This window comes from Diospyros lotus, chromosome 2 (assembly GCF_014633365.1).
Source record: "Diospyros lotus cultivar Yz01 chromosome 2, ASM1463336v1, whole genome shotgun sequence".
NCBI classification, from domain to species: Eukaryota; Viridiplantae; Streptophyta; class Magnoliopsida; order Ericales; family Ebenaceae; genus Diospyros; species Diospyros lotus.
Genome location: NC_068339.1, coordinates 21,360,210 through 21,384,332, shown reverse-complemented (window position 1 = coordinate 21,384,332; position 24,123 = coordinate 21,360,210). Strand labels below are relative to the sequence as shown.

Below are 24,123 nucleotides of genomic sequence, written 5' to 3'. Positions count from 1 at the left end.
GTAATCTTGGGCGATATCCCCCGAGCTTGGTTCAGAAGCCTCCCTCCTCGCAGCATCAGCAATTGGGAGGAATGCCAACAGAGATTTCTCAACCAATACAGGGCTCTAAGGAGGCAGCTCGCACCACCTTATCATCTCGCCACAGTGTTCCAGAAAGCGAACGAGCCCTTGAGAGATTACATCGCTAGGTTCAAACGCGAGGTGAGCAACGTCGAGGATCCCTCCGACGAAAGTATCCTAACGGCGATCTCCGCCAACCTCTGAAAAGACGGGAAGCTCTACGAGAGCATTTACAAGACCTCGGTTAAAGATTTGGGGGAATTTTACGAATGAGCTTCCAAGGAGATCCGATGGGAAGATGCTTTCGAGTCAAAAAAACCCATCGGGTCGAAAGAAAAAGCTGGGGGCTCTAACCAGAGTAAGAGAAGGAATAACGGAGATGCCGGAAGGGAAGCTCGGGGGGAACACTCAAACAATGAAGTCTTCAAACGAGCCCGCAAGGCGGAGAGAGATGAGCGACCTCAGAGGTCGTAGCTCTTTGACAGCTACTATGCCCTGTCTAACCCCCAAGAAAGGATCTTCGCCATGGAAATGAATAAAGAGGAGTTTGGGAAGCCCAACCCGTTGAGAACCCCCAACAAATTCAGAAATAAGGAAAAATTCTGCACATATCACAATGAGGCGGGTCACAACACCTTCGAATGTTAGGCCCTAAGGGACGCTATTGAAGATCTGATAAGAGAGGTCACTTGAAAGATTATGTGGTGCGACAAAAAATCAACCAAGCCAGCCACTGGCACAACAACCGCCCCCCTTCGATGATGAACGCTCACCGACGGTGCGAACTATTTACATGATCCATGGCAGACCCCACCTCGCGGGATCCTCCCACAAATCTCGTGACCAGTACGTGCGTGAAGCTAACCATGTCTTGCTGGCAAGATTGGACGAACAGTCAGTTCCCGCGAAGCGACCTAGGGGTAACTCGATTCCGGAGAAGATAATTTTCTCGGAGGAAGAAGCCAGAGACGTTCATTGGTTGCACAATGACGTGCTCGTTATACGAGCTCAGATCGGCAACTCTAAAGTGTGAAGGATAATGGTGGACACGGGCAGTTCGATAAATGTAATGTACAGATCATGCTTCGATCAGATGGGTTTAGGACTAAAACAATTAAGCTCATCCCCAGAACCGCTCTATGGATTCACGGGAGACGCAGTGATTCCTATCGGTCGGATTAGCCTTCCGTTCACCATCGGGGATGCGAATCGCCAGGCCACCACTTTGGCGGAGTTCTTGATTATAGACTACCCCTCAGCATACAATGTCGTGCTCGGAATGACGGCAATGAACGACCTGGATCTGGTCACTTCAACCAGGTCGCTAACGATGAAATTCCCGACCCCCAATGGAGTGGGGTGTGTATAGGGCGAGCAACACCTTGCAAGACGTTGCTATGAAAACGCCCTAAAAATGGGAGCCAAAGGAAAGAAAGTAAATATCATCGCAAAAGATGACCCGCGATCGACCAGCCAATGGGGGGCTAATCACGACCTGGATCCCCGCGAGGTCAATTGCGACAGATCCACCGGCCCGGTGGAAGAGCTCGAAGATATCTCAGTCAGTGAGGCGGGCAAAGAAAGACACCTCAAGCTAGGAAAAAATCTAGCCCCCGAGGTAAAATTCCAACTTACCAATTTCCTTAAAGTTAACCTCGACGTATTCGCATGGAACCATGAGGATATGGTTGGAATCACCCCAGAGGTCATGTCATATAGGCTTAATGTAGATCCGAGCTACAAGCCTGTGTGCCAGAAGAAAAGGCCAATGACTCTAGAGTGCCACGCCGCTCTCAAAGAAGAAGTGGACAAGCTCTTGGCAAACGATTTTATTAAAGAGGCCTACTATCTGGTTTGGGTGGCTAACTCGATCCTGATGAAAAAGAAAAATGGAAAGTGGAGGATCTGCGTTGACTTCACCGACCTAAACAAGGCTTGTCCTAAGGACAGTTTTCCTCTCCCCATAATCGATCAGCTCGTGGATGCAACAGCTAGCCACCAGTTCCTCAGTTTCATGGATGCCTATTCGGGCTACAACCAGATCCCCATGAACCCCACCGACCAAGAGCATACCTTGTTCATCACCGACCAGGGGCTTTATTGTTATAAGGTCATGCTTTTTGGGTTAAAGAATGCTGGCGCGACCTACCAAAGGCTGGTCAACACGATCTTCGAAACGCTGATCGGAAGAACCATAGAAGTGTACGTTGATGACATGCTGGTAAAATCTGAGCAAGTAACGGACCACATTTCTGATCTGAGAGAAATGTTTGGAGTCCTCAAGAGCTATTAGATGAAGCTCAATCCACACAAGTGCGCCTTTGGGGTAGCCTCCGGAAAATTTCTTGGATTCATGGTAAATAACAGAGGCATCGAAGCCAACCCGGACAAAATAAAGGCTTTGCTCGACATGAGGTCGCCCGTAAGAAAAAAGGAGGTATAGAGCCTCAATGGGCAGGTAGCGGCTTTGAACCGTTTCATTTCTAAGGTGACCAATAAGTGTGTCCCGTTCTTTGAGCTTCTGAAAAGGGCGTAAGACTTCAGATGGACAGAACAATGCGAGTCCGCATTCCAGCAACTAAAGGAGTACGTGGGACGGGCCCCACTGCTCACCAAACCCAAGAAGGGAGAAAATTTGAACTTGTACTTGGGAGTATCCCAACAGGCTCTCAGTGTGGCCCTCGTCCGGGGGGAAGAAGAGGTGCAGCACCTCATATACTACATCTCCAAAAACTTGATCGATGTAGAAACAAGGTACGCGCCAATTGAAAAATTAGCTTACTGTTTAATAATGGCATCAAGGAAGCTACGACCTTATTTTCAAGCTCATGAGATAGAAGTCCTGACCAAGTACCTGTTGAAACAAATCTTACAAAAGCCAGACGCCTCGGGTCACTTACTAAAATGGTCTATCGAACTCGCTTAGTTCGACATAAAGTACAAACCAAGGACGGCGATAAAGAGTCAGGCGTTGGCAGACTTCATTGCCGAATTCACTAGACTGATTGATAAAGAAGCGAAGAACTTGAAAGGACCATCCTACGAATTATATGTCGATGGGTCATCAAGCGAACAAGGAGTAGGAGCCGAGGTGATGCTAATAAGCCCCGAGGGTCACAAAATCCTCTACGCCCTGAGGTTCGGGTTTTCGGCCACCAATAATGAATCTGAGTACGAAGCCTTATTAGCAGGGCTCCACCTGGCAAAAGAAATATGAGCTGAATCCTTGGAGATCTTCAGTGACTCTCAACTGGTTGTCAACCAAGTACGGGGAGAATACCAGGCTAGAGATACAAAAATGGTGGCATACTTACAAAAGGTACGCGAACTCTTAGCCACTTTCGAAAAATATGAAATGCACCAAATCCCCCGCTCCCAGAACTCTCATGCGGACGCGTTAGCTCGCTTAGTGACTGCCCGGGATGCAGAATTCTTGGGGGACATACCCGTGGATTTTTTAGCTGCCCTGAGCACAGAACAACGAACTAAAACACTGGTGATCATGGTACCCCAAAACTCATGGATGATTCTCATTCTGGAGTACCTGTAAGATGGGAAACTACCGAAGGACAAATTAGAAGCACGACGGCTGCGAGCTCAAGCAGCTCAATATTGCATCTATGATGATAGACTGTACAGGAGAGGGTGCTCAGCCCCACTATTGAGGTGCATCGACGGCACCGACTGCCAAACCGTGCTGGAAGAAATTCACGCAGGTTACTGTGGTAATCATGCGGGGGCACTTTCACTGGCATAGAAGGCCCTCCGACAAAGGTTTTATTGGCCCACCATAAAGCAAGATTCCATGGAGATAGTCAAGAAATGCGAGAAGTGCCAAAGATTCGCCAAGGTTCCGCGAGCTCCGCCGGCCTATCTGCAGCAGATGAGAAGCCCGTGGCCCTTTGCCATTTGGGGTATGGATCTGATTGGGCCACTCCCAACGGCTCAGAGAGGATGCAAGCATGTTGTAGTGGCAGTTGATTACTTCACCAAATGGGTAGAAGCAAAAGAGCTCGCACAGATTACTAGTGCGAAGGTACAAGCATTTACATGGGATAACATAATTTGCAGGTTCGGTGTGCCACAACAAATAATAACGAACAATGGGACCCAATTCACTAGCGAGCAATTCATCCAATTCTGCGAATCAATGGGGATCCAAAAAAGTTTCACCGCCGTTGACCACCCCCAAGCCAATGGGCAGGTCGAAGCCATCAACAAAATAATCAAGCAGACCCTGAAAACAAAGCTTGAAGCTAGAAAGGGGGCTTGGGTGGACGAACTGCAAATAGTGCTCTGGGCCTATCGACTAACAGCTCAAAGCAGCACTGGAGAAACCCCATTCTCAATGGCGTATGGGTCGGAGGCTACGATCCCCGCCAAGAATGAAGTGGCTAGCCACCGGAGGGCCACCTTCGACTCAGATCGCAATAACAAGCTGCTAGCGGTCAATCGGACTTGGTCGAGGAATCAAGGGATGTAGCTCGTGTAAGGGTCGTTGTCTATCAACAAAGGGTGGTGCGATATTACAATAGGAAGGTTCGAATCCGACATTACAACGTTGGAGACTCGGTACTACGCCTGGTACTCCCAGGAGCTCGGACGACGAGCGATGGCACCCTAGGCCCTAATTGGGAAGGTCCATTTATCATCAAGGAAAATCTAAGTAACGGAGCATATCATCTGGAAAACATGGACGGGTTTCCTCTCCCACAGGCTTGGAACGAGGAACACCTTCGCCCTTACTTCAAATAAATGTAATTATTCTTGTCTATACTTCGCCTTTTTATTGCAAGTAATTTTCATAGTTCTGATTAGAATTTATGAATTTTCATTGCACCTCATCCTTATTGGTATTCGATTGAATATCCCTAAAATGAGGAGTTAAGAAACCATGGTTTGCAAGTTGGGGCCTAAGCAACTTAGCCATTGTGCTACGGTCTGCGGCCTAACTAAACATTCATCTTGGTCCCCCCTCAGGTCGTGGATTGCGAGTTGTGAACCATTCATCTTGACTTAATGTCATGGTTTGGAGTCTACTGAGCAACCACTTCCATAAGTGACTCCGAGCCAGGGTTCACTAGCCGAGGTCCTTTCATCTTGACTCAGATTATGGTCCGCGACCCACCTGGGTGTTCCCTCTCGGTTCGAATAAAACGTATAAAAGCCACTCTGTGTTAGCTGAAGTCGCAATACGGCTTGCCAGGACACATAGCTCTGCCATGTAAGTCAAAAAAGTAACTAGCCATGATATGTTAGCTGGGGTCACCCTACGATCCGCCCGAACATATAACTTGGCAGTACAAGCTGGAGCTTCATTAGTTGGGCTCCCTTTATCTTGGCTTAAGCCATGGTCTGCGACCTACGTGGATGATCACTCCCGACTTGTCAAAACTTGTCGGGGGCCACTATATGTTGGCCAAGGCCACGAAACAATCTCATATCCTTAGAAATTCTTTGTATTAAAACGTGTTAGCTGAGGTTCGTCTCGGTTCGCCTAAATAAAACTATTCGTGACCTACTGGATACGTATCCTGATTGTCCATCACGAGCTGCTCAGCCACAGTATATTAGCCGAGATTGCGAAGCGATCTGCTTTTACATATATCTTGGTGAAGTTCTCATCATTTTGTCAGGACATGATGGTTGAGGTTTTTTTTTTCCTTAATTTGTCTAAGTGTAACTGCTCACATTGATTATTACAACTATCATCGACGAACTATTTCGAGCATATCAGTTTAGGAGCTGGGAATAATCTGGATCTATCTAGACCTATGTTCGGACGATTCATTCTCAAAATTATATTCTTGAAGACTTCTTCTGAGTCAATCTTTCAAGCTAAGGTACACGAGAATTTGTTGAAGTTATTTTCAAGTTATATCATGAAGGTTGGTTCAAAAATTATTGTGCCAGGACTTCGTTAGAATTTAAGTTTGATTGGCTTGAATTCACGAAGAAATCTAAGGCGAGATACACAAATACAGAAAGTGCTCATTTTTATTGAATAAAGCTCGTATTATATACATGTGGGAATCCTAGCTAGGAGGGGCGGTCGCTTCCACAGGATCGACCTCGGCGGGCTGGGCAACAGTAGACGGAGGCGGTTGAGGTTCGATAACCCTGGCTGGACGGGCCTCGACGACCTCTGAAGGATGCACCTCCGCAGTCTCACCGGGCTGAACCTCCACGGCCCCAGATGGCTCGACATCGACCTGGGCAGCCTGCGTCGCGACCACAGACGAATCAAGCGGAATGGCATCATCGGTGTCCTTTGCGGCCTCGGCAGCGTATCGCTTTACCTCCTCGACGACCTGCGCACCAAAGAAGGAGAAATCCATCTCAGGATGGTTCACCCAAAGGGTGTATAAGAACGTCGAGCAGGTGTCGGACCTGGTCTCCTGGTGCACAGAGTCCATCCGCGCTCCCACCTCCGCCTTGATATCGTCTATGGTGCTCTTAGCAAGCTGCTCACATCGGGCAGCTCGATCATCTGCCTGAGTCCGCTCCTCCTTTGCTGCCTTCATCTCCCCCTCAACCGATTTCATTCGATCCTGAGCCTTCCGTAACTCCTCATTCGCCTTATTCAGCTAGCCAGTAAGCCCGGAGTTAGTGAATTCCCAAATGTGCTTCGATCTGCAAAGCTCCTCGTCGAGATCTTTATTTTTCTAGACTTCTAGCCTCAAGCGCATCTCGGAACCCTCCACCTCCTTTTGGGTAGCGAGGAGCTCGGCCTGAAGGGCTTTCTTCTCGTTCACGAGCTCCATTATTTTAGCCTGCTGAGCATCCCTCCCGACCTCAAGCTTCACTATCTCAGCCTGAAGGGACATGCTCACCGTTTGAAGCTGCTCCTCGAAGTCCTTATATTGAGCTCAAAGCTTCATGGCAGTGAGAGAAGTCTATGAAAGAAGAAGTAACGCTCATTAAAAAGCAAACTAAGGAACCAAAGTATGAAAGATTCTGACTTACCACCAGGCTATGACGGGCCATGAACTAGTAGAGAGGGATCCCTTTTAGCTTTGAATCGTCGAGGGGCTTCAATTTCTCACCCAAGAGGTCGGGGATGGAGTCCAGGAGGGGGCCAACATAGACCCCTCCTGGAAGGGCCTCCAGGGCTGGCTCCTTCCTAGGGACCTTAGCCCGCTTGGCCCTGATATCCCCCCTCTTCGAACTCACAGCAAGAGCATCTCGGACCTCCGTCGTGACCTCCTTCCCATGGCCTCCACCCGAACCGTGGTCGCGAGAAGTAGGGGCCCGATGCCCTGGTAGCTGATGGGGGTGCTTTTGTTGTGGCGGTTGATGGGGTAAAGCCCTTTTATCACTGCTCTTGCTAATGGTTCCGCGGCTGCTGGGACTGCTATTGTTGTTCCTGGGGATGTGGTCGTGGCTGTGACTGCTCCGATCTTCCTCCCCGCGAGCTAGAGGTCGAGGTTGAGGATAAGGTAGCCCCCGATCTCGCCCTAGATTGCTTCGGCTGGAGGAGGTCAAGGTCAACCATATTTTCGTCTTAATCGGCTTCTCCTCTTGAACTACTTGGCTCTGCGACTTGGAAAGCAGACAGGGGGGATCTCCGTGCCCAAATCCTTGATATGATCCCCCTTGATGGTCTCGACGTCGAGAGGACTGAGCTCGTTTTCTCGGAGAAGCTCAATAGAAAGCTCGAGAATCTCCGAACTCGACCCCGCAGCCACGAGCTTGTTGAGGACGTCGGTCTCCTCAGTCAATAAAATTGGTTTCTTGCCCCCAAAATCTGCATCAAAAGATGAGCAAGTTAAATCACGTACTTAAGAAAAAAGAAGGATCCGTGCGAGCTGATATTCTCTTACTGGGGGTCAGTGCGAAGCTATAGTTCCTTAGTAGGGAAAGCGAAGGGCAAGACACAAAGAACCAACTGGATTTGTAATCGCCCACGTTGGACTTCCCCTTCGCTTTACCCTGAGGAAGAGCGGCCTTATACGAGGAAGGACGAGTTGCCAGGTAGTACAGCCCGTCCTTAGCATTTTTGAAGGAAAATAGAAATTTTATTAATTTCGGCGAGGGAAGAGGAAGTTTGTTTTTGAGGAATGAGATAGCCAAAGAAGTGAGTTGTGCATATGAATTTGGTGTCAATTGGAAGGGGGCAAGTTTGACGTCGTTTAGAAGGGCAATGAGGTATGGAGCTACGGGGAACCTAAGTCTAGATTCGAGGTGCTGGGGCTAATGGCTACAAAATTAGATGGTGGATAGGCTGCGTGGGAGCTCGAAGCGGGGATGTATACTCGGCGTCTCTTAGAGAGACGAAACTCCCAAGTATAAGCCACCACCTCGTGAGGTTTGGCTTTTGATGGGAATCTCTTGAAGATCACGCATCCAGTACCCCCTTCAATGACTTGATCTTCGACCTCTAGCTCGGCTTCTGAAGAGGTCAGGTCAACTACCTCCTTAGACTGCGAGCTCACACCCTCAAAGTTTTGACCCTCCATGACGAGGCAATCTTCGGAGTTCAAAGTGTCGTTTTCTCCTACGATATGGTTGCAGCACTTTTGACCTGAATTTCTGCGGTATTGGTCGGACATCTACAAAGGAAAAGAAAGAACAATCAGGTCGCAAGTCGCGAACCAGACTTCAAGAAATTAGAAAAACCCTAAAAATATCCCTTAAATCTTTCAGGTCGAGCGATTTGCAACAGGGTGCCGCCTAAGGTAGAGGGACTGCAATCACGAGCCCGATATACCATGGAAAACTAATCCTAAGTTCATTGTGCCCAAAAGCTCAGTGAACGCCGAACCAACCGAATCGTGTCGCTTCCCCAAAAAATGAAGGCGACATCAACGGAATCGGTAAGGCCAGAGAAACCATCGATGGCTAACCAACGATGGACAGGCCTCACGAAAGAAAAGGAAGAAAAGTGAAGGAAGTCACAGCAAACTTATCAAACGCTAAAGCCAAATGGGAATGGATGGCGTCTGAAAGCGCAGCAGCAATGGAAGCCTCGAGAGAAGAAGGCGAAAGCAAGAAGGCAAAGGCTGGGGAAGATTTCAAAGTAGCGTGAAAGAGGGAAAGGGGGGGCACCCCTACCACTTATACCAATAGCCCAATCAATCCCAACCGTCGAATCGAAAGACGACTTACCGCATGCTCCACATCCAGCGGCCGCACGACAGCTTGTGGGTCCCACAGGCGCAATCATGAGCAGTAATAGGGGAACGTGGGCACTAAATGCGCCGCCGACAAGGCGTGCTGCGTGGAAAAGCGAGATTTGAAGTAATTGGGCAGAAGTCGAAGGGGCGGGTTAACAGCTGGCACGCGTCAGTCCCTAGTGGGAAGATCGCACAGCGAGCTGGGGGGCTTGTGTTATACGTTATTCCCGCTCCACTCCTTATGGGCCAGGCTCATTCCAATGGGCCGGCCCAATCACCTAGAGCCTAGAAAATCCAGGCGACCTCCAACTCGCGTAAGTGGTAAGGCTGCTGAGAAGTCGGAGATAGGGTCCATTTACTTTATCTGCAACTGCCCATACTCCTCGTAATGGGGATCCCACTCCCGATTTTGTGTAAACGATAAGGGCTGTTTGTCCCCCATTATGTAATCTTTATATTTCTATATGTTATCTAAATTGTAAAGATCAGTATAAATAGGGGTCAGAGGAACAAAAAGAAAGAGGGAGAATGATCAAAGACTGCCATTCTAAAAGAACAATCGGAGTGCGGTCGTGAAATAGGTATCGTTCTGGTCGAACCACGTAAATATTCTCGTGTTGACTCGTGTCTGGGACTTTGGTTTTTTCCTTTTCTTGGCACTTTGAATTTATTCACTGCGGCCCAAAAACAAATCACAGTCGGCTGAAATTGAACGTCGACAATACGTTACTAATTTGCCACATCATCCATTTAGTAATGGTGAAAAGGAATTAAAATCAAAAAATATGTTTTATCTTTTGCATTATAATTTTATCTAAAATATTTGGTTTATAAAAATATATTTTATTTTTTATCTAAAAATGTTTAGTTTCTATTTTATTTCTTATAAAAGATTTTATAGAAATAAGATTCTTGATAAAATAAATTTTAGCAGATTTATTAAAAATTTAAATTTTATGAAGAATTAACCATCAAAATTTAAAAAATTATACCAATTGTCTAACTTTTTGTCTTCATCTGTGAACATCATGTTAAAATTATTGTATTGATCATTTAAAAACACTAACTTAGCAATCTTGAGTTTGCATTGCACAAGAAGGGGACTGATGCATTGCAGTGTTTATCCCGTCGCTTTCTAATGCCGAGGCAAAGTGAGAACTCGCATCACGTGAACCACTTCTATACCTAAAATTTGTTGCATGCAAGCCTCAAAAGAGATTAATAATAACATATATTAGAAGAGTGATTTGTGTTATTTATGTATAAAAAAAAATTAATTAAAAAATTATTAAATAAAATATAACGGTTATATTTTATTTTATTTTAGATAAAATTTTAAATAAAATAAATCATGATTGGCTAATAACATACATAAACATCCCATAATTGAGAAGTTACCCCCATCCCCATGCACCCAATGACCACAAACTGATTGCAGCCATTCAATTTTTATATTGTTTTAGATTATTTTACTTGAACTTCACTTATTTTAAGCCGTTAAAATTATTAATTAAATATATTTAATAATTCTTTTTTCTTATCCGTTTTATAAAAGGTATTTAAAATATTTTCTAATTTAAATTACAAAAAATAAGTTCAGATTAAAAATAATTTTATTCTATTAATATAAATATGTATTCAAACAAAATTAACATTCAAAATATAAATGCGGATAAGAGAATTGCTTATGGAACGTGCAAGCGACGAGGAATGCTCAGCTTCGGGGGATATCCAACACTGCTAATTGGGGGCTGCCCCAAGTCATGAGCTCTGATGGCCACTCATGTCCTAAAATGGAAATAGCTGCGTAAGAACATTCTAGACTTTCGCAAATCAACCAGACCAACCCAACAAACTTCACAATGACTTGCCCTTCTCGCTTCTCCCCCCTCCACCACAAACACACAGATTTCATTCACACCCACTGTGAAAATCCCAAACTGTCCTCACAAGGAGTCGTTCATGAGATTAGTTCAAACCGTAAACCTCCTTCCTAAATGTATCAACACAAATTGGCTAGTGAGAAATAATTTTGATGACGTTGGACTGTAATGATCTATTAGGTTGCGGGCCCACAGCTTGATACCGAGCCTGACCCCTTGATTGGAGCTCAGTCCAAAAAACTCAAATAGCTTTTTCATATAAGTCGAGATTCTTACGCCAGTAACGGATCCTATCATTTTCGAGTAACTCGCATGCTAATCCCTATCAACCCATAATCTTCATCGAATCTGAGATCCTAGAAGATAATCCCTATCACTATCATGTATCTCAACTCTCTATCCTCTCATGACGATCGGCAACACACAAGACATATTTATCTCTATATAAACAAGTCTGATCACAGGTCAAGGTATATTCTTTCCAAGACTTATCCACACTCTGTTATCTTGAATCCTCGTTGATTTGATCGTCGGAGTGCTTGTAGGTGCCAGCCACCTTTGCTAGATCGCAACATTTCGTTGCCATTGCAACCAGTCTTGCCAACTTCGTTGAGCCGAAAGGAACATTTGGCGTCCATTGTGGGGTCTGGTAAAATTTACCTACCCCCACACGCTAAATCCCTACAGTATTCTCTACAAACTATCCATGGTCGGAACCAGAAGCCATAACAACATGGCCCCCAACTAGGAGATTCCAAACACCACCATCAACCATCAGCTAAAGTATCCAACAACCATGGAAGCCCTCTTCCAAACCATTCGACAGCTTCCAAACCAAGTCGTCGCGTTAACCCACAACCAACAACACGACCAGCACAATGAGCGGGTTGACAATGATGTAAAGGTCATCAAGCCACCCACACCCTTGCTCCTCCACCATCAACATCCATGTACACTTCGAGTCACCATTTCTCGGAGTTCATCATATTCGTGCCCCTGCTAAAAGGATTTTTCCTCCTTAGCACGTTGGAGCTGTACGACGGAACCTCCAACCCCTAAGAGCATTTGACGACGTTCAACTCCGTGATGCTGTTAAGTGGGGGAATTGATTCGATTATGTGCCGTGTTTTCCCTAGCACCCTGAAGAAGTTTGCCTTACTGTGGTTCTCCACCCTGGAGCCTGGCTCCATCCATGACTTTTCTAAGCTCGCCACACACTTCCTCACCCACTAATCCACCAGCCGAGCTCATCATAAAACCTCAGGTAACCTGATTAACCTGAAGCAAGGAGAGAACGAACCGCTATGAGCTTTCATGTACCGATTCAACCAAGAGCCCATCTAAGTCAAGGGTCTCAATCTGGTTGTCTCCTTGCATGTCATCATGGCAGGGCTCAAGCCCAGGCTCTTCGCCAACTTTTTGGCTCAAAAGCTCTCTGTCAACCTTGATGAGCTTCAAGTGCGAGCAGCCGACTATATAAATGTGGAAGAAGTCTCGGTTGCCAGATGTAGTTATGCCCAACCATAGGCCCAGTCACAGTTGAATTAGCGGCTAGAGCCATCTACTGAGCATCATTGCCACTCCGAGAGAGATCTCGGCCACAAACAAGAGAACATAGATCCAGTTAAGGGAAAAAAAAAATTTAATCTCCCCCTATATAAATTTCTAGATCCGCTCGACTTCAACCTTCTACTAAAATGCTAGCTAGGGAAAAAAAAAAAAAAATTAATCTCCCCCTAAATAAATTTCTGAATCCGCCCGTCTTCAACCTTCTATCAAAAAGGAATACTAGCGACCCCAATTGAAGTTACGCGGATCCCCCAATTGAAATATTTATGGATGCAATAAACTACAATATCAGCTATCTTCAATATCTTTGTTAATTTGTTTCATGTGTGCAGGAAACGCAAAGCCAGAATAGTTTGAAACAAAATCCAAGTTTATAGGAATCTTATAAATCAAATTGGTGGTTAGTTTCGATGTCATCACAATTTAAATAAGAAATTATTTGTTAGGAAACGATTTGTATACAAAAATAAAATAAATGACTGGGAGATGATACTTTTATATAAATAAGATTCAATCTAAGCTTATGACGTTGGACAAAGTAATATATTTTAATAAAAATTTTAAAAATATAAAATATTTTTATTTTTATGATTATTGTCATAAATTTAAAATTATAATATAAAATTTATTACATGAGTAATGTTATATAATGGAATGTTTTATGGGTTATACATAATAATTTATAAATCTAAGAACATCATTTTTATAATTTATCACATTAGTCATATTAATTTATAATTATTGTTGTAAATAAGATAGCATTCTCATATTATATATGTACAAGTTTAAGTAGAGAAATTATTAAAAATATTGCCTAATATACGTTGAAAATAATAATTTAAGTGCATTAGAGATTAGGTCACCTGGCCTTTACTAGGTATTCTAGTTAATTTTGTATTTTTTGATGATTTAACTATACTTAATTGGGTCTCCCATAAACTTCACAAAAATATAACCACTTAATTCACTTTTTTACAGAAAATTAACATGATTGGGGTGGATTTGAGAGGCCAGAATCTCCCATGCAAATCTAGCCCATTTGGGGGAGAGAGAATCTAGGGGCCAGCTCTTTCGCACAGCCGCCCCTAGTCCACGATCATCCCTTCCTTGCTCTTTTCATCAAGAACATGGGAAAGAGACAAAGCCACGAGGAGGAGGGAGAGGGGGGCTTTGTCTCCTCCCATACCCTTCCCCTCTGTTTCTTATTCTTCCCCCCTCAACTGATGAAACATAAACTAAGAAAATGTTTTTGTTCAATAATTGTAAGCAGCAGAGGATATAGAGAAAGCATAGGATAAACTTTCTACATACTCATTGATAAACAAATAGCCTATAAATAGGCTAATACATAACTAAAAGCAACATGAAAATAGGCACTATCCCACGTTAAAAAACAAACTGCTATGACTAGGTAAATAAACTGCTAGGACCACCCACGTACAAATTATTTAAATTTCCTCAACAATCCCTCCCTTAAACTGATGTTCCAGATATAACATCCAGTTTAATCAAAGTTAAGCTTTGAATTACAAACACCAAGTAGCTTTCTGAGCTTCTAAAATGCAGGAAACTTGAGAGGCTTCGTTAGAATATCAGCGATCTGGTCTTCACTTCTGCAGTAAATAAGATTAATGATTCCATCATTGGTGAGATCCCTCAAGAAATGATACTTCACATCTATATGTTTGCTTCGACCATGCAAAACTGGATTTTCAGAAAGCTTTATTGTTGAACTGTTGTCACAATAAATCTGAGTAGGTCCATCCTCCTTGAATTGCAGCTCTTTAAGGATTTTCTTTAGCCAAATAGCTTGACAAGCACAAGCTGTTGCAGCAACAAATTCAGCTTCAGTGGATGATAATGTGACAATAGGTTGCTTCTTTGATGACCATGAAACAACTCCTGTCCCCATCATGAAAACATACCCAGATGTACTTTTTCGATCATCTGAATCCCCTACATAATCACTATCTGTAAAGCCAAACAGATTTGATTTTTCTCCATTCTTGTAGAACAACCCAAACTCCTTAGTAGCTTGCAAGTACCGAAAAATTCTTTTTGCAGCCAAGAGATGAATCTCTGTAGGGCATTCCACGTACCTGCTAATCATACTTACAGCATGCATTATATCAGGTCTTGTTGCCGTCAAATACATTAAACTCCCCACTATTTGTTTGTAGAGAGTGTTGTTAACTTTTTTTCCTCCATTATCTTTGTTTAGCTTCATACCAAACTCAGATGGAGTATTTACAGGATTACAATCCTTCATCTGAAACCTGTCCAAAATTTCTCGCACATACTTCTTTTGAGAAATAAAAATTTCACTAGAAGACTGCACCACTTCAATGCCAAGAAAATAATACATCATGCCAAGATCAGACATGTCAAATTCAGCCATCATGGATTTCTTAAAACTTCCAAACATGGCTGTATTATTTCCAGTGTAGATTAAATCATCTACATATAAGCAAACAATGAGCATTTTTCCTCCATCTTCAATCTTTATAAAAAGTGTATGTTCATAAGGACATTTTTGAAATCCTTCCTTCAAAAAATAAGTTTCTACACGATTATACCAAGCCCGTAGAGCTTGTTTTAATCCATATAGAGCTTTCTTTAACTTATACACTTTATGCTCATTGCCAAGTTTTATATAACCAGGAGGTTGATCAATAAATACCTCTTCTTTCAAATCTCCATGGAGGAATGCTGATTTCACGTCCAACTGAAAGATAGGCCATGAGTTTTGAGCTGCCATCGCAATCACCAATCTGATTGTATCATGCCTTGCAACCGGAGCAAAGACTTCTTTATAATCAACACCAAACTCCTGCTTGTAGCCCTTAGCTACCAAACGTGCCTTGTGCTTGTCAACCTCACCATTCTCTTTCAGCTTTGTCTTGTAAACCCAATTTACACCAATTGTCTTCTGTCCTTTTGGAAGATCACATAGCTCCCATGTCTTATTTCTTTCAATGGCTGTTATTTTAGCATCCATAGCCTTTCTCCATTTAGGTTCTTTAACAGCCACTTCAAAAATGGTAGGATCACAATCTGAAAAAAGAGCAAAATGTGTAAGTGGGTCATCACCTTGGTCAACTCCAGTTACCTCATAATCAGTCATCCATGCTGGTCTTCTACGAACACGTTGAGGCTTTTGTGATTCAGCTGCAAGTGGGCTTTGATCAACTATTGGAACATTTTGAGGGACTTCCTCTTCTTGCTCATTCTCCATAGGTTGCTGCCCTTTCTCTTCATCATCAAAATCTGCTGGAATATTTTCCTTAACACCATTTTGATTCCATGCCCAAGTGCCTGTTTCATCAAAGACCACATCACGGCTGATGATAATTTTCATGGTGTTAGGATTGTATAGTTTATAAGCTTTTGACTTATCACTAACACCGAGAAAAATGCATTTTTCTCCCTTGTTATCTAGCTTCCTCCTCTTCTCATATGGAATATGGGCATAGGCAATACACCCAAAAATCCGGAAATGATCTACAACAGGTTTCCTTCCACTCCATGCTTCCTCCGGTGTCATATTTTGAACAGCGAGTGTGGGACTTCTGTTTAATATATGAATGCTCCAATTAACTGCTTCAGGCCAGAAAATTTTTGGAATGCCACTGGTTGTTAAAAGGCTTCGCACCATATTCATAATAGTGCGGTTCTTCCTCTCGCATACACCATTCTGTTAGGGCGTATAAGCTGCTGTAAGTTGTCTCTTGATTCCATGGTTCTCACAAAAAATTACAAATTCATGTGAGTTATATTCTCCACCACGATCCGTGCGAAGAGCTTTTATTGGGTTACCAACTTCCTTCTCAACAAGTGCTTTATAGTTTTTAAAAGCTACAAAGGCTTTAGATTTTTCTTGCAAAAAATAAACCCATATCTTACGACTATAATCATCAATGAAGGTAATTATATATCTTTTACCTCCGTTAGAATGTGGTGTTATTGGCCCACAAATGTCGGTATGCACAAGCTCCAATGCCTTTTTTTGCTCTCCAAGATTTTCCTTGTGGGAATTGATTACGGTGTTGTTTGCTAACAACACATTTTTCACAAACTTGAGAAGAAGTTGTAATTTGAGGAAGCCCTATCACCATGTTCTTCTGTTGAAGTGTTTTCAATCCGCCAAAATTCAGATGCCCATAGCGAAAGTGCCATAGCCATGCCTCATCTTTTAATTTTGTTGAGAAGCACGAATGAGTGGTGTTGTGAAGGTAAAGTGGGAACATATGATTCGTCGTCATGTTAACTTGAGCAATTAAGCCCAACTTTGCATCTTGAATTTGACATACTCCATCTTTGATAAAAATCTCGTATCATTTTTCTTGTAACTGACCCACACTAAGCAGGTTGGTCTTTAAATCTGGCACAAAAAGAACATTAGCGATAGTGTGGGTGGAATTTCCTTTGGTTTGGATTGTTACCTTTCCTTTTCCCATAACAGAAATTGTGGAATTGTCACCAAACTTAACAGAGCTGCGAAAGGATTCATCCAATTCAGAAAATGCCTCATCTCCACACATGTGGTTGCTGCAGCCAGTGTCTAAATACCACATGTTTTGTTGAGTTTCTTCCTTCACGTGACACACCATCAAAAGAGACACATCTTCTTCCTTTTCTGCATAGTTAGTTTGGTCTCCACTTTGTTTATTCAAATCAGTTTGACATTCTGATTTATAATGGCCATACCTATGACATCTATAACATTCAACATTGGACTTGTCTGCTGACTTTGATCTATAAGTTGTTGAGTGGTAGCCTCCACGTCCTCTACCTCTTACTTGAAATTGTCTCTCTTGATGATGATGATTTTGTTGTTGGTTCCTACAATCATTGTTGTTTCTGCCTCCTCTACCTCTTCCTCATCCTCTATCAGCTCTACTGGGTGTAGAGTGACTTTCTGATAAGGCCTTCAATACTTGTTCTTCTTTTTCCTGCTAGTTAATCTTTTGCTCATGAACCAACAAAGAACTTTGTAATTCATCAATTGATAGTAAACCAACATCATTAGCTTCTTCTACTGAACAGACAACAAAATTAAATTTTGATGTCAAGGATCGAAGAATCTTCTCAACAATGAGAACATCCTCTGTCTTATCGCCATGGATCTGCATCTTGTTAACGATTGCCATCGTTCTTGAAAAATAGTCTGTAACTGATTCTCTTGACTTCATTCGAAGCATTTCAAACTCCGAACGAAGTGCTTGAAGCTGCTGCCTCTTAGCCCTTGATGTACCTTGATACTTCTTCTTCATGGAATCCCAAATATGCTTGGCGGTGTCCTTGCAAAGAATGGTTTCCAAGATTGACCGATCAATGGCTTGGAAGAGATAATTCTTTGCTTTAAGATCCTTTAACTTCAGCACGTCAAGCTCTATCCTTTGTGCATCTGTTAGCACAACACTTTCTGCTGGTTCTACTACTCCAGAAACAACAACCGTCCAATATTCTTTGGACCTCAAGAAGTTCTCCATGAGCATGCTCCAATGGTCATAGTGACCATCAAAGCGTGGAATGGCTGGTTGTACAAAACTTTCGGAAGCCATCAATTTCACTTCTCGGAACCAAGCTCTGATACCACTGATGAAACAGAAACTAAGAAAATGTTTTTGTTCAATAACTGTAAGCAGCAGAGGATATAGAGAAAGCAGAGGATAAACTTTCTACATACTCATTGATAAACAAACAGCCTATAAATAGGCTAATACATAACTGAAAGCAACATGAAAATAGGCACTATCCCACGTTAAAAAACAAACTGCTATGACTGGGTAAACAACTGCTATGACTAGGTAAATAAACTACTAGGACCACCCACGTACAAATTATTTAAATTTCCTCAACATCAAACCCCCCCCCCCCAATCCAAACATAGGTATATATTTATATGAATGTGGTACTTTATTGAATCACAAGATACTGTGAAGTCCATGATGGGTTCATTTTTATTCTTAAGAATGAGTGAAAATAAAAAGAAACACAGTATTTTATATATAATTTTTATAAGCTGGGACCCTTCAACCAACAAAACTACCATTTTCTTCTTTGTGCTAGACTTTGTGTCAAATAATTGCAATTTTCTTTTCTTTTCTTGTCAAGTAAACTGCTGTATTCTCAAGAAAGTCTCAACCTTCTCTAATGCAATTTTTTTATAAAAGGGGATAACTTCACAAATGAACACTTTGGAATTCGAATGTCTTGCCGACAGTGTTTCTTTATGATGATTATGTTAAGGAGATCACATCTCCCTGCATAATAGATGGGAAAACAATCACTGAAATTACTGAAGATAAAGGCACAACAGATGGACAAACATATGCCAAAGAAAATCGCTGAAGGAAATCTCTGAAGATAATGATCAACTCCATAACTTTAGGACTCATTTTCAGACATTTTTAGCCATAAATCATGGGTTTTAAAGCTGTAATTTCTTGCCGAGAATTAGCAACTCTTGGTGTATAAATCATGTATAGAATCATAATGAAAGGCAACACCTTCTCTACACAAAAATATTGAATCTTCTCATGGTATCAGAGCGGAAAGCTTGCAAGCCTGAAATCATGTCTTCCTCCTCTTCTGTTTCACAAAATGAACCAGAATTGAACATTCAGTCTTTTCACCAATGTTCTAACTTGATCTCAATTAAGCTAAACACATCAAACTTTCTGCTATGGCGTTCGCAAATCCTACCGTTGGTTCGAAGCTTGAGAATTCTTCACCATCTCACTAGTGAAGAAAGACCAGCTGAAGAAATCGAGGATGAATCGGGGAAGAAGAGTCCAAATCAGCAATACAAGCTTTGGCTCAACAACGACGGCCTCCTTTCCTCTTGGCTTCTCGGCACCATGAAGGAAGAGGCACTAAGTCTTATTTTTGAAGCTGAAACAGCAACAGCCCATGAGGTTTGGACATCTCTTCAAAACCAATTACTTCCCATCACGGTAGAAAAAGAAGGGCATCTAAAAAGCATGCTAATGAAGATCAAACCTAAACCAGAGAGAACTTCTATGCTAAATCAAACCTCAATGTGAAAATGAAATTTCATTTGAATGCATGTTAGTTTACATCTGTTTCAAGTTCCACACTCAGAGTCTCTTGCTGAACATGCCTTGCACTAACGATGAAAAATCATTATCTCTTCCTGATTGAGTTGAAACAGTTGCTGGTGCTGGAAATGTCGGAGCCGGGGTTCTCGTGGCGCCGGCCGTTTCATAGTTGACCAGAGCCGGTGGCCCTGTAGAACACACGCTGCAACAGAGATTGTCACAACAGTGTTAGAGATATTCATCTAAAAGACAATGATAAACTTGGTGAAATTGCTAAAACCAAATCAAGAGTAGATTGTGCATTTTGCCCATTCAGCCTACTTGCACGACCTCAGAGGTTGTCAAGTATTATCATTGTTCTTCATCTAACAGCGCCATTGTTGATATAGCTATAGATGTTTTTCACGAAAAATCTTCGAGAAATTAAAGAATCAGCGCAGTATCGGCGATTCTGATGTCAATCTACATTGTTTTCAGATACATAATGCATTTGCTTATTTATCACGAGTTCTAACAATTTATGCACACTCCCGGCTTAAGGGAAGCGGGGAAAGTGGCTAGCTTTAGATTGTCTTTTGTGGAAATTCAGAAAGTTAACCCTACTAAACAAACTAGTGGACTCATTTCTATGAAATCTCAAGCAGTAAAATATGTACATATTGAACATTAAAGATTTGTACCCGCGCGTCGGAACAAAAGCAGCAGCCCCTGCAACTACTGAAGGTAGGGTGTTCCTCGTCTGGAACAAGAACACGACAACATAAGAAATTTAACTTTGGTTCGGGAGCATTTGCTTTAAACTTCAAAAAACCAACCTGCACACATTCTTTTAGGTCAGGCATTGGAACCATCACTCGAGGGACTTGATTGCCACTGCTTCCTGGAATCTGCGTGGGAAAGTCCTTACCATTAGGCCCGTACAGATGTGAACTACCATGGAAAGTTGGAGACACCCCAAAAGGCTTGAGAAGATGGTGTTGTTGAGGTAGCAGTGGAAGTTGTTGAGGGACAGAAACGGGGGACACCATAGTCGACTGCAGAAAAATCAAGGGAAAGATAAAGGTTGAATTCACAAGTAAACATTCATTTCGCCATGTATTCTAGGTACAAATTTTTATGCTAAGTTTGGAACTGGGATTTGTGGAAGGAAAAGAAAAGAAAATGAAAACGAGTGTTCTTGTTATGTTCGTAAGTTATTATATGCACCTTGTCAAAAAGATCCATAATGTCTTTCTTTGCATCTTCTGGAGGCTTATGAAAAGTTGGGGTTGTGACCCACTGTAGATCTCCAAATAAGTCCTCGAATCCAGATTTTGATAGGAACTCGCTTCCAACTGGATTCGATTGAATGCTTTTCCCATCTGTTGACGCTTGTCCAGCGGCTGCAGGTCAGGGAAGTTCAAGGCAGGGGTAACAGTAGAACCAATCTACTAGAATTAACAGCATTCGATGAAACCACCAAGTAGGGGAACATACACTGGAATTCTGCCCATCCATTTTGACCAGCAATAGAGGGCTTGAAGCCATTTTCTCCATAATCATCCATGGAGAGCAAGTGGAAAAGTTGAGTGGCATAATCAACCTTGGGTTCGGAAGAAGCTGTGGCAGCAGTAGCTCCCCGTTTTCCTGATTCACTCTTCCAAGCTGCAGTTTCGGGGTTTTGTACTTCTCGCTTTATTAGATCAGTAGTGTCCTGTTATCAAGTCTGATAGATCAGTTCCTTCCTAAAATCACGTTCTTTATTTTTTTCTAACTATTTTAAAGTGTAAAAGAATGAAATGCTTAAGTCTCAAGGTATAATCGGGAGAGTTCCAGCAAAACCAAATCAAAGTGCAGATTTTTTTCTCTCAACTACAGGGAAAATTTCCAGTTTTACCTGCTGAGATGCTTCAGCGGAAACAGGATTTTGAATATTTGTAGAAGGAACATTTCTAGATGTCTTAGGCGGATGAGAGCTGCTCCCCTCCTCGAGAGACTGCTTAAAACTGTCGGGATATCGGACGCCATTACTAGTCCCAGGGTCGGGTTTATAAACTGAAATCTTCTCTTCTTTTCTAGTTGAAGATGATTTTGTTTTGCCATCCCTGGGAACCCATCTCCTCTCTATATACCTGATAGATGGTCATCATCAGTAGTGATACTGTTATAGGCCGAAGAGAAAAACTAGAGAAAACAACCAAACTCTAAAACGGAAGCGTACGGTACAAACTCATATTCATGGCATTACGATATCATACTTTGCACGAATGAAATTCTCTATTCCGACTCTATCATAGTTGGGAGGCAGCTCAGCTTCCCAGTAACTATTTGATTTCTCATTTCCCATGGCTGCAAGAAATGAAAAATCAAATTAAAACTACCAAATTGAGCTCGAAGTCCATGTTGTGAGGCTCTTAAACCGATGTGAAATGGTTAAAAGTTTCAATAGCCATAAAAGAGTGGTTCTCACATTGAATAAGCGCAACCTGATCCGGAAGCCATGTGTCCAGGGTGGCTGATCTCACCTTCAGCAAAATTAGTAAAAACTGTCAATGATGCAGCTGGAAGCCAACATTTTGTTTGCCCGCTATTTACTTTGGCCTTAAAACGAAATTGAAAATCACAGAGGACATATAATAGGGATTCAAGGGGAACTATAGGAGTTATGCAACGTATGCAGCAGTGTAATTTAGGCAGTAAACATGTCACTAGTGAAAATTCTAAAATTCTTTTTCAAACAGATTAAATAAGGAAATAAAGACAAGGTGGGATAGCAAAATTAAGAATCTTATGCACCTTTGATATGTGTACTCCAAGGCTTCTATGAATCCCAGAACACTGCATGCAAATGAAGATACCCAGGTTCACACTAGCCCATCTTGGCCCTCTACAATGAAACAAATCACAGTAAATTCGAGCACCACATAGATTCAAGAGTGTTTTCACATTTTTCTATTATACAAACACTAATATGACATTTCTTATGACAGATAAACATTGATGAATTGTTCAAAGATACCAACTTGCTTTTGCAGTCTGCGCATTCTCTGTTCTCTGGTAACTTAAGAAGCCCATCCAATATCTGCAGGCCAAAACAAAAACCCAAAGATGATAAACTTCTCGATCAGTGAAACGAAATACGACAATAGGGAAAGAATTGGGTAAAGAATAAACCCTTCTCAGAAACCAAATAGCAAATAGCTTTCAGGCAGCCTGAATGTAACTTCAGCTAATTAAATTAGCTTTACGGGTTTTCTGAAATGATGTGATCAAATTGTTTATTTTATCCTATCTATATATATTTACATCTTTGACTTGCTACTATTTCTAAAATAGGATATCACCACTGGACTCCCCTCCACAGAAAGGAATTGTCTCAACCACATCATTAACTTCAAGAACAAATGCACTAGAAAATTGGTTTCTTCCACATCCATTCTCTCATCTAACTTTTTCATTTCAATGTATTTGGGAGAAAATCACCGCCTTCTCCATCTCTGTGAAAAAAAAAAAATAACGATATGAATAGGATTCAATAACCCCATTTTTCTATCTTTAGCCAACTTGAAAATTATTCAAGTAACAAAGCAAATGAATACAAACAAAAGAACAAATAGAATCAATAAGCCTGATAGGGAACTCAAACCAAGTCATGAAAAATGAAGAACAGAGGCTTCATCCGTACAAAAATGTGCGGCCCATACAGAGGAAGTAAAGAAAAGGAGGAACCTTTCTGTGCCTGGCATTAAGCTGCTGGGAAATGCTGGCCTTCTGGTTCATGGCGGCGACCAAGAAGCAGGGCGGCCGGAGATGCACAAAGAGAGAGAGAGGAGCTAAATATTGAGAAGAGGGTGTGGCGTGGCTTTTATTCAGCTTTGATCTCTGAGTCTAGAGGGAGGCTCACCTGTTGCTGTTTTGGCCGGCCATCATCATCATCATCATCCCCCAAGCTCTTTGCCTTTGTACTGCGTTCGGCTTATCTCATCCATCCCAAGACTCTATGTATAATATAAATATATATACACACACACGATCATGTGAACAATGCCAAAGATGGCTTCACCAGCAGGTCAGGGTTTAAGTTTTAACTAAAACGTGAGGCAACAGTTAGGAATGCCTACACCTCTAGCCCATGTTTGGGATACTTAAGAGGCTATTTTTCTTTTTTTCTCTTTTTTTTTTTCCACATAGATGGTAAGATTCTCAATATGGAAACACCACATGTTCTGGTTAATCTTATTTTGATCTTTATACCATCAATGAGAGGTTAGGCTCCACAAGGATAGCAATCCATTCATCTTTTAATGTTGAATAAACACATAATGAGAGGTTATTTTTCAACGAAATTAAAAAAAAAAAAAAATGGTAACTTGCACGAATGTTTGACTGGGTGTTAGATGGGACACCTTCCAATTTGACGTTGTTGTTTCCTACTCAACTCTCCATTCAAAG

At 42.2% G+C, this 24,123-nt stretch overlaps 1 protein-coding gene across 7 annotated transcripts; it reads right to left on the bottom strand.

Moving 5' to 3' along the window:
• Positions 1 to 18,919: 18,919 nt before the first annotated feature.
• LOC127794138 (ADP-ribosylation factor GTPase-activating protein AGD5-like) lies at positions 18,920 to 23,870 on the bottom strand. Of its 7 annotated transcripts, none has more exons than XM_052325046.1 (13): positions 23,576 to 23,870; positions 23,401 to 23,442; positions 22,695 to 22,753; positions 22,468 to 22,556; positions 22,142 to 22,196; positions 21,930 to 22,020; positions 21,569 to 21,803; positions 21,169 to 21,385; positions 20,899 to 21,074; positions 20,508 to 20,726; positions 20,373 to 20,431; positions 19,712 to 19,894; positions 18,922 to 19,525 (listed from the first exon to the last, which is right to left on the bottom strand). In XM_052325046.1, exons 1-12 carry the CDS (start codon positions 23,611 to 23,613, stop codon positions 19,732 to 19,734), a joined length of 1,443 nt encoding a protein of 480 aa, XP_052181006.1. In that variant the 5' UTR covers positions 23,614 to 23,870; the 3' UTR covers positions 18,922 to 19,525; positions 19,712 to 19,731. The 7 variants fall into 7 exon arrangements, 6 of the variants coding, with proteins under 6 accessions (XP_052181007.1, XP_052181006.1, XP_052181010.1 ...); XR_008021546.1 differs by having other exon boundaries at positions 18,923 to 19,222; positions 19,337 to 19,894; XM_052325047.1 differs by having other exon boundaries at positions 18,920 to 19,894; positions 20,899 to 21,053.
• Between the last annotated feature and the right edge of the window lie 253 nt (positions 23,871 to 24,123).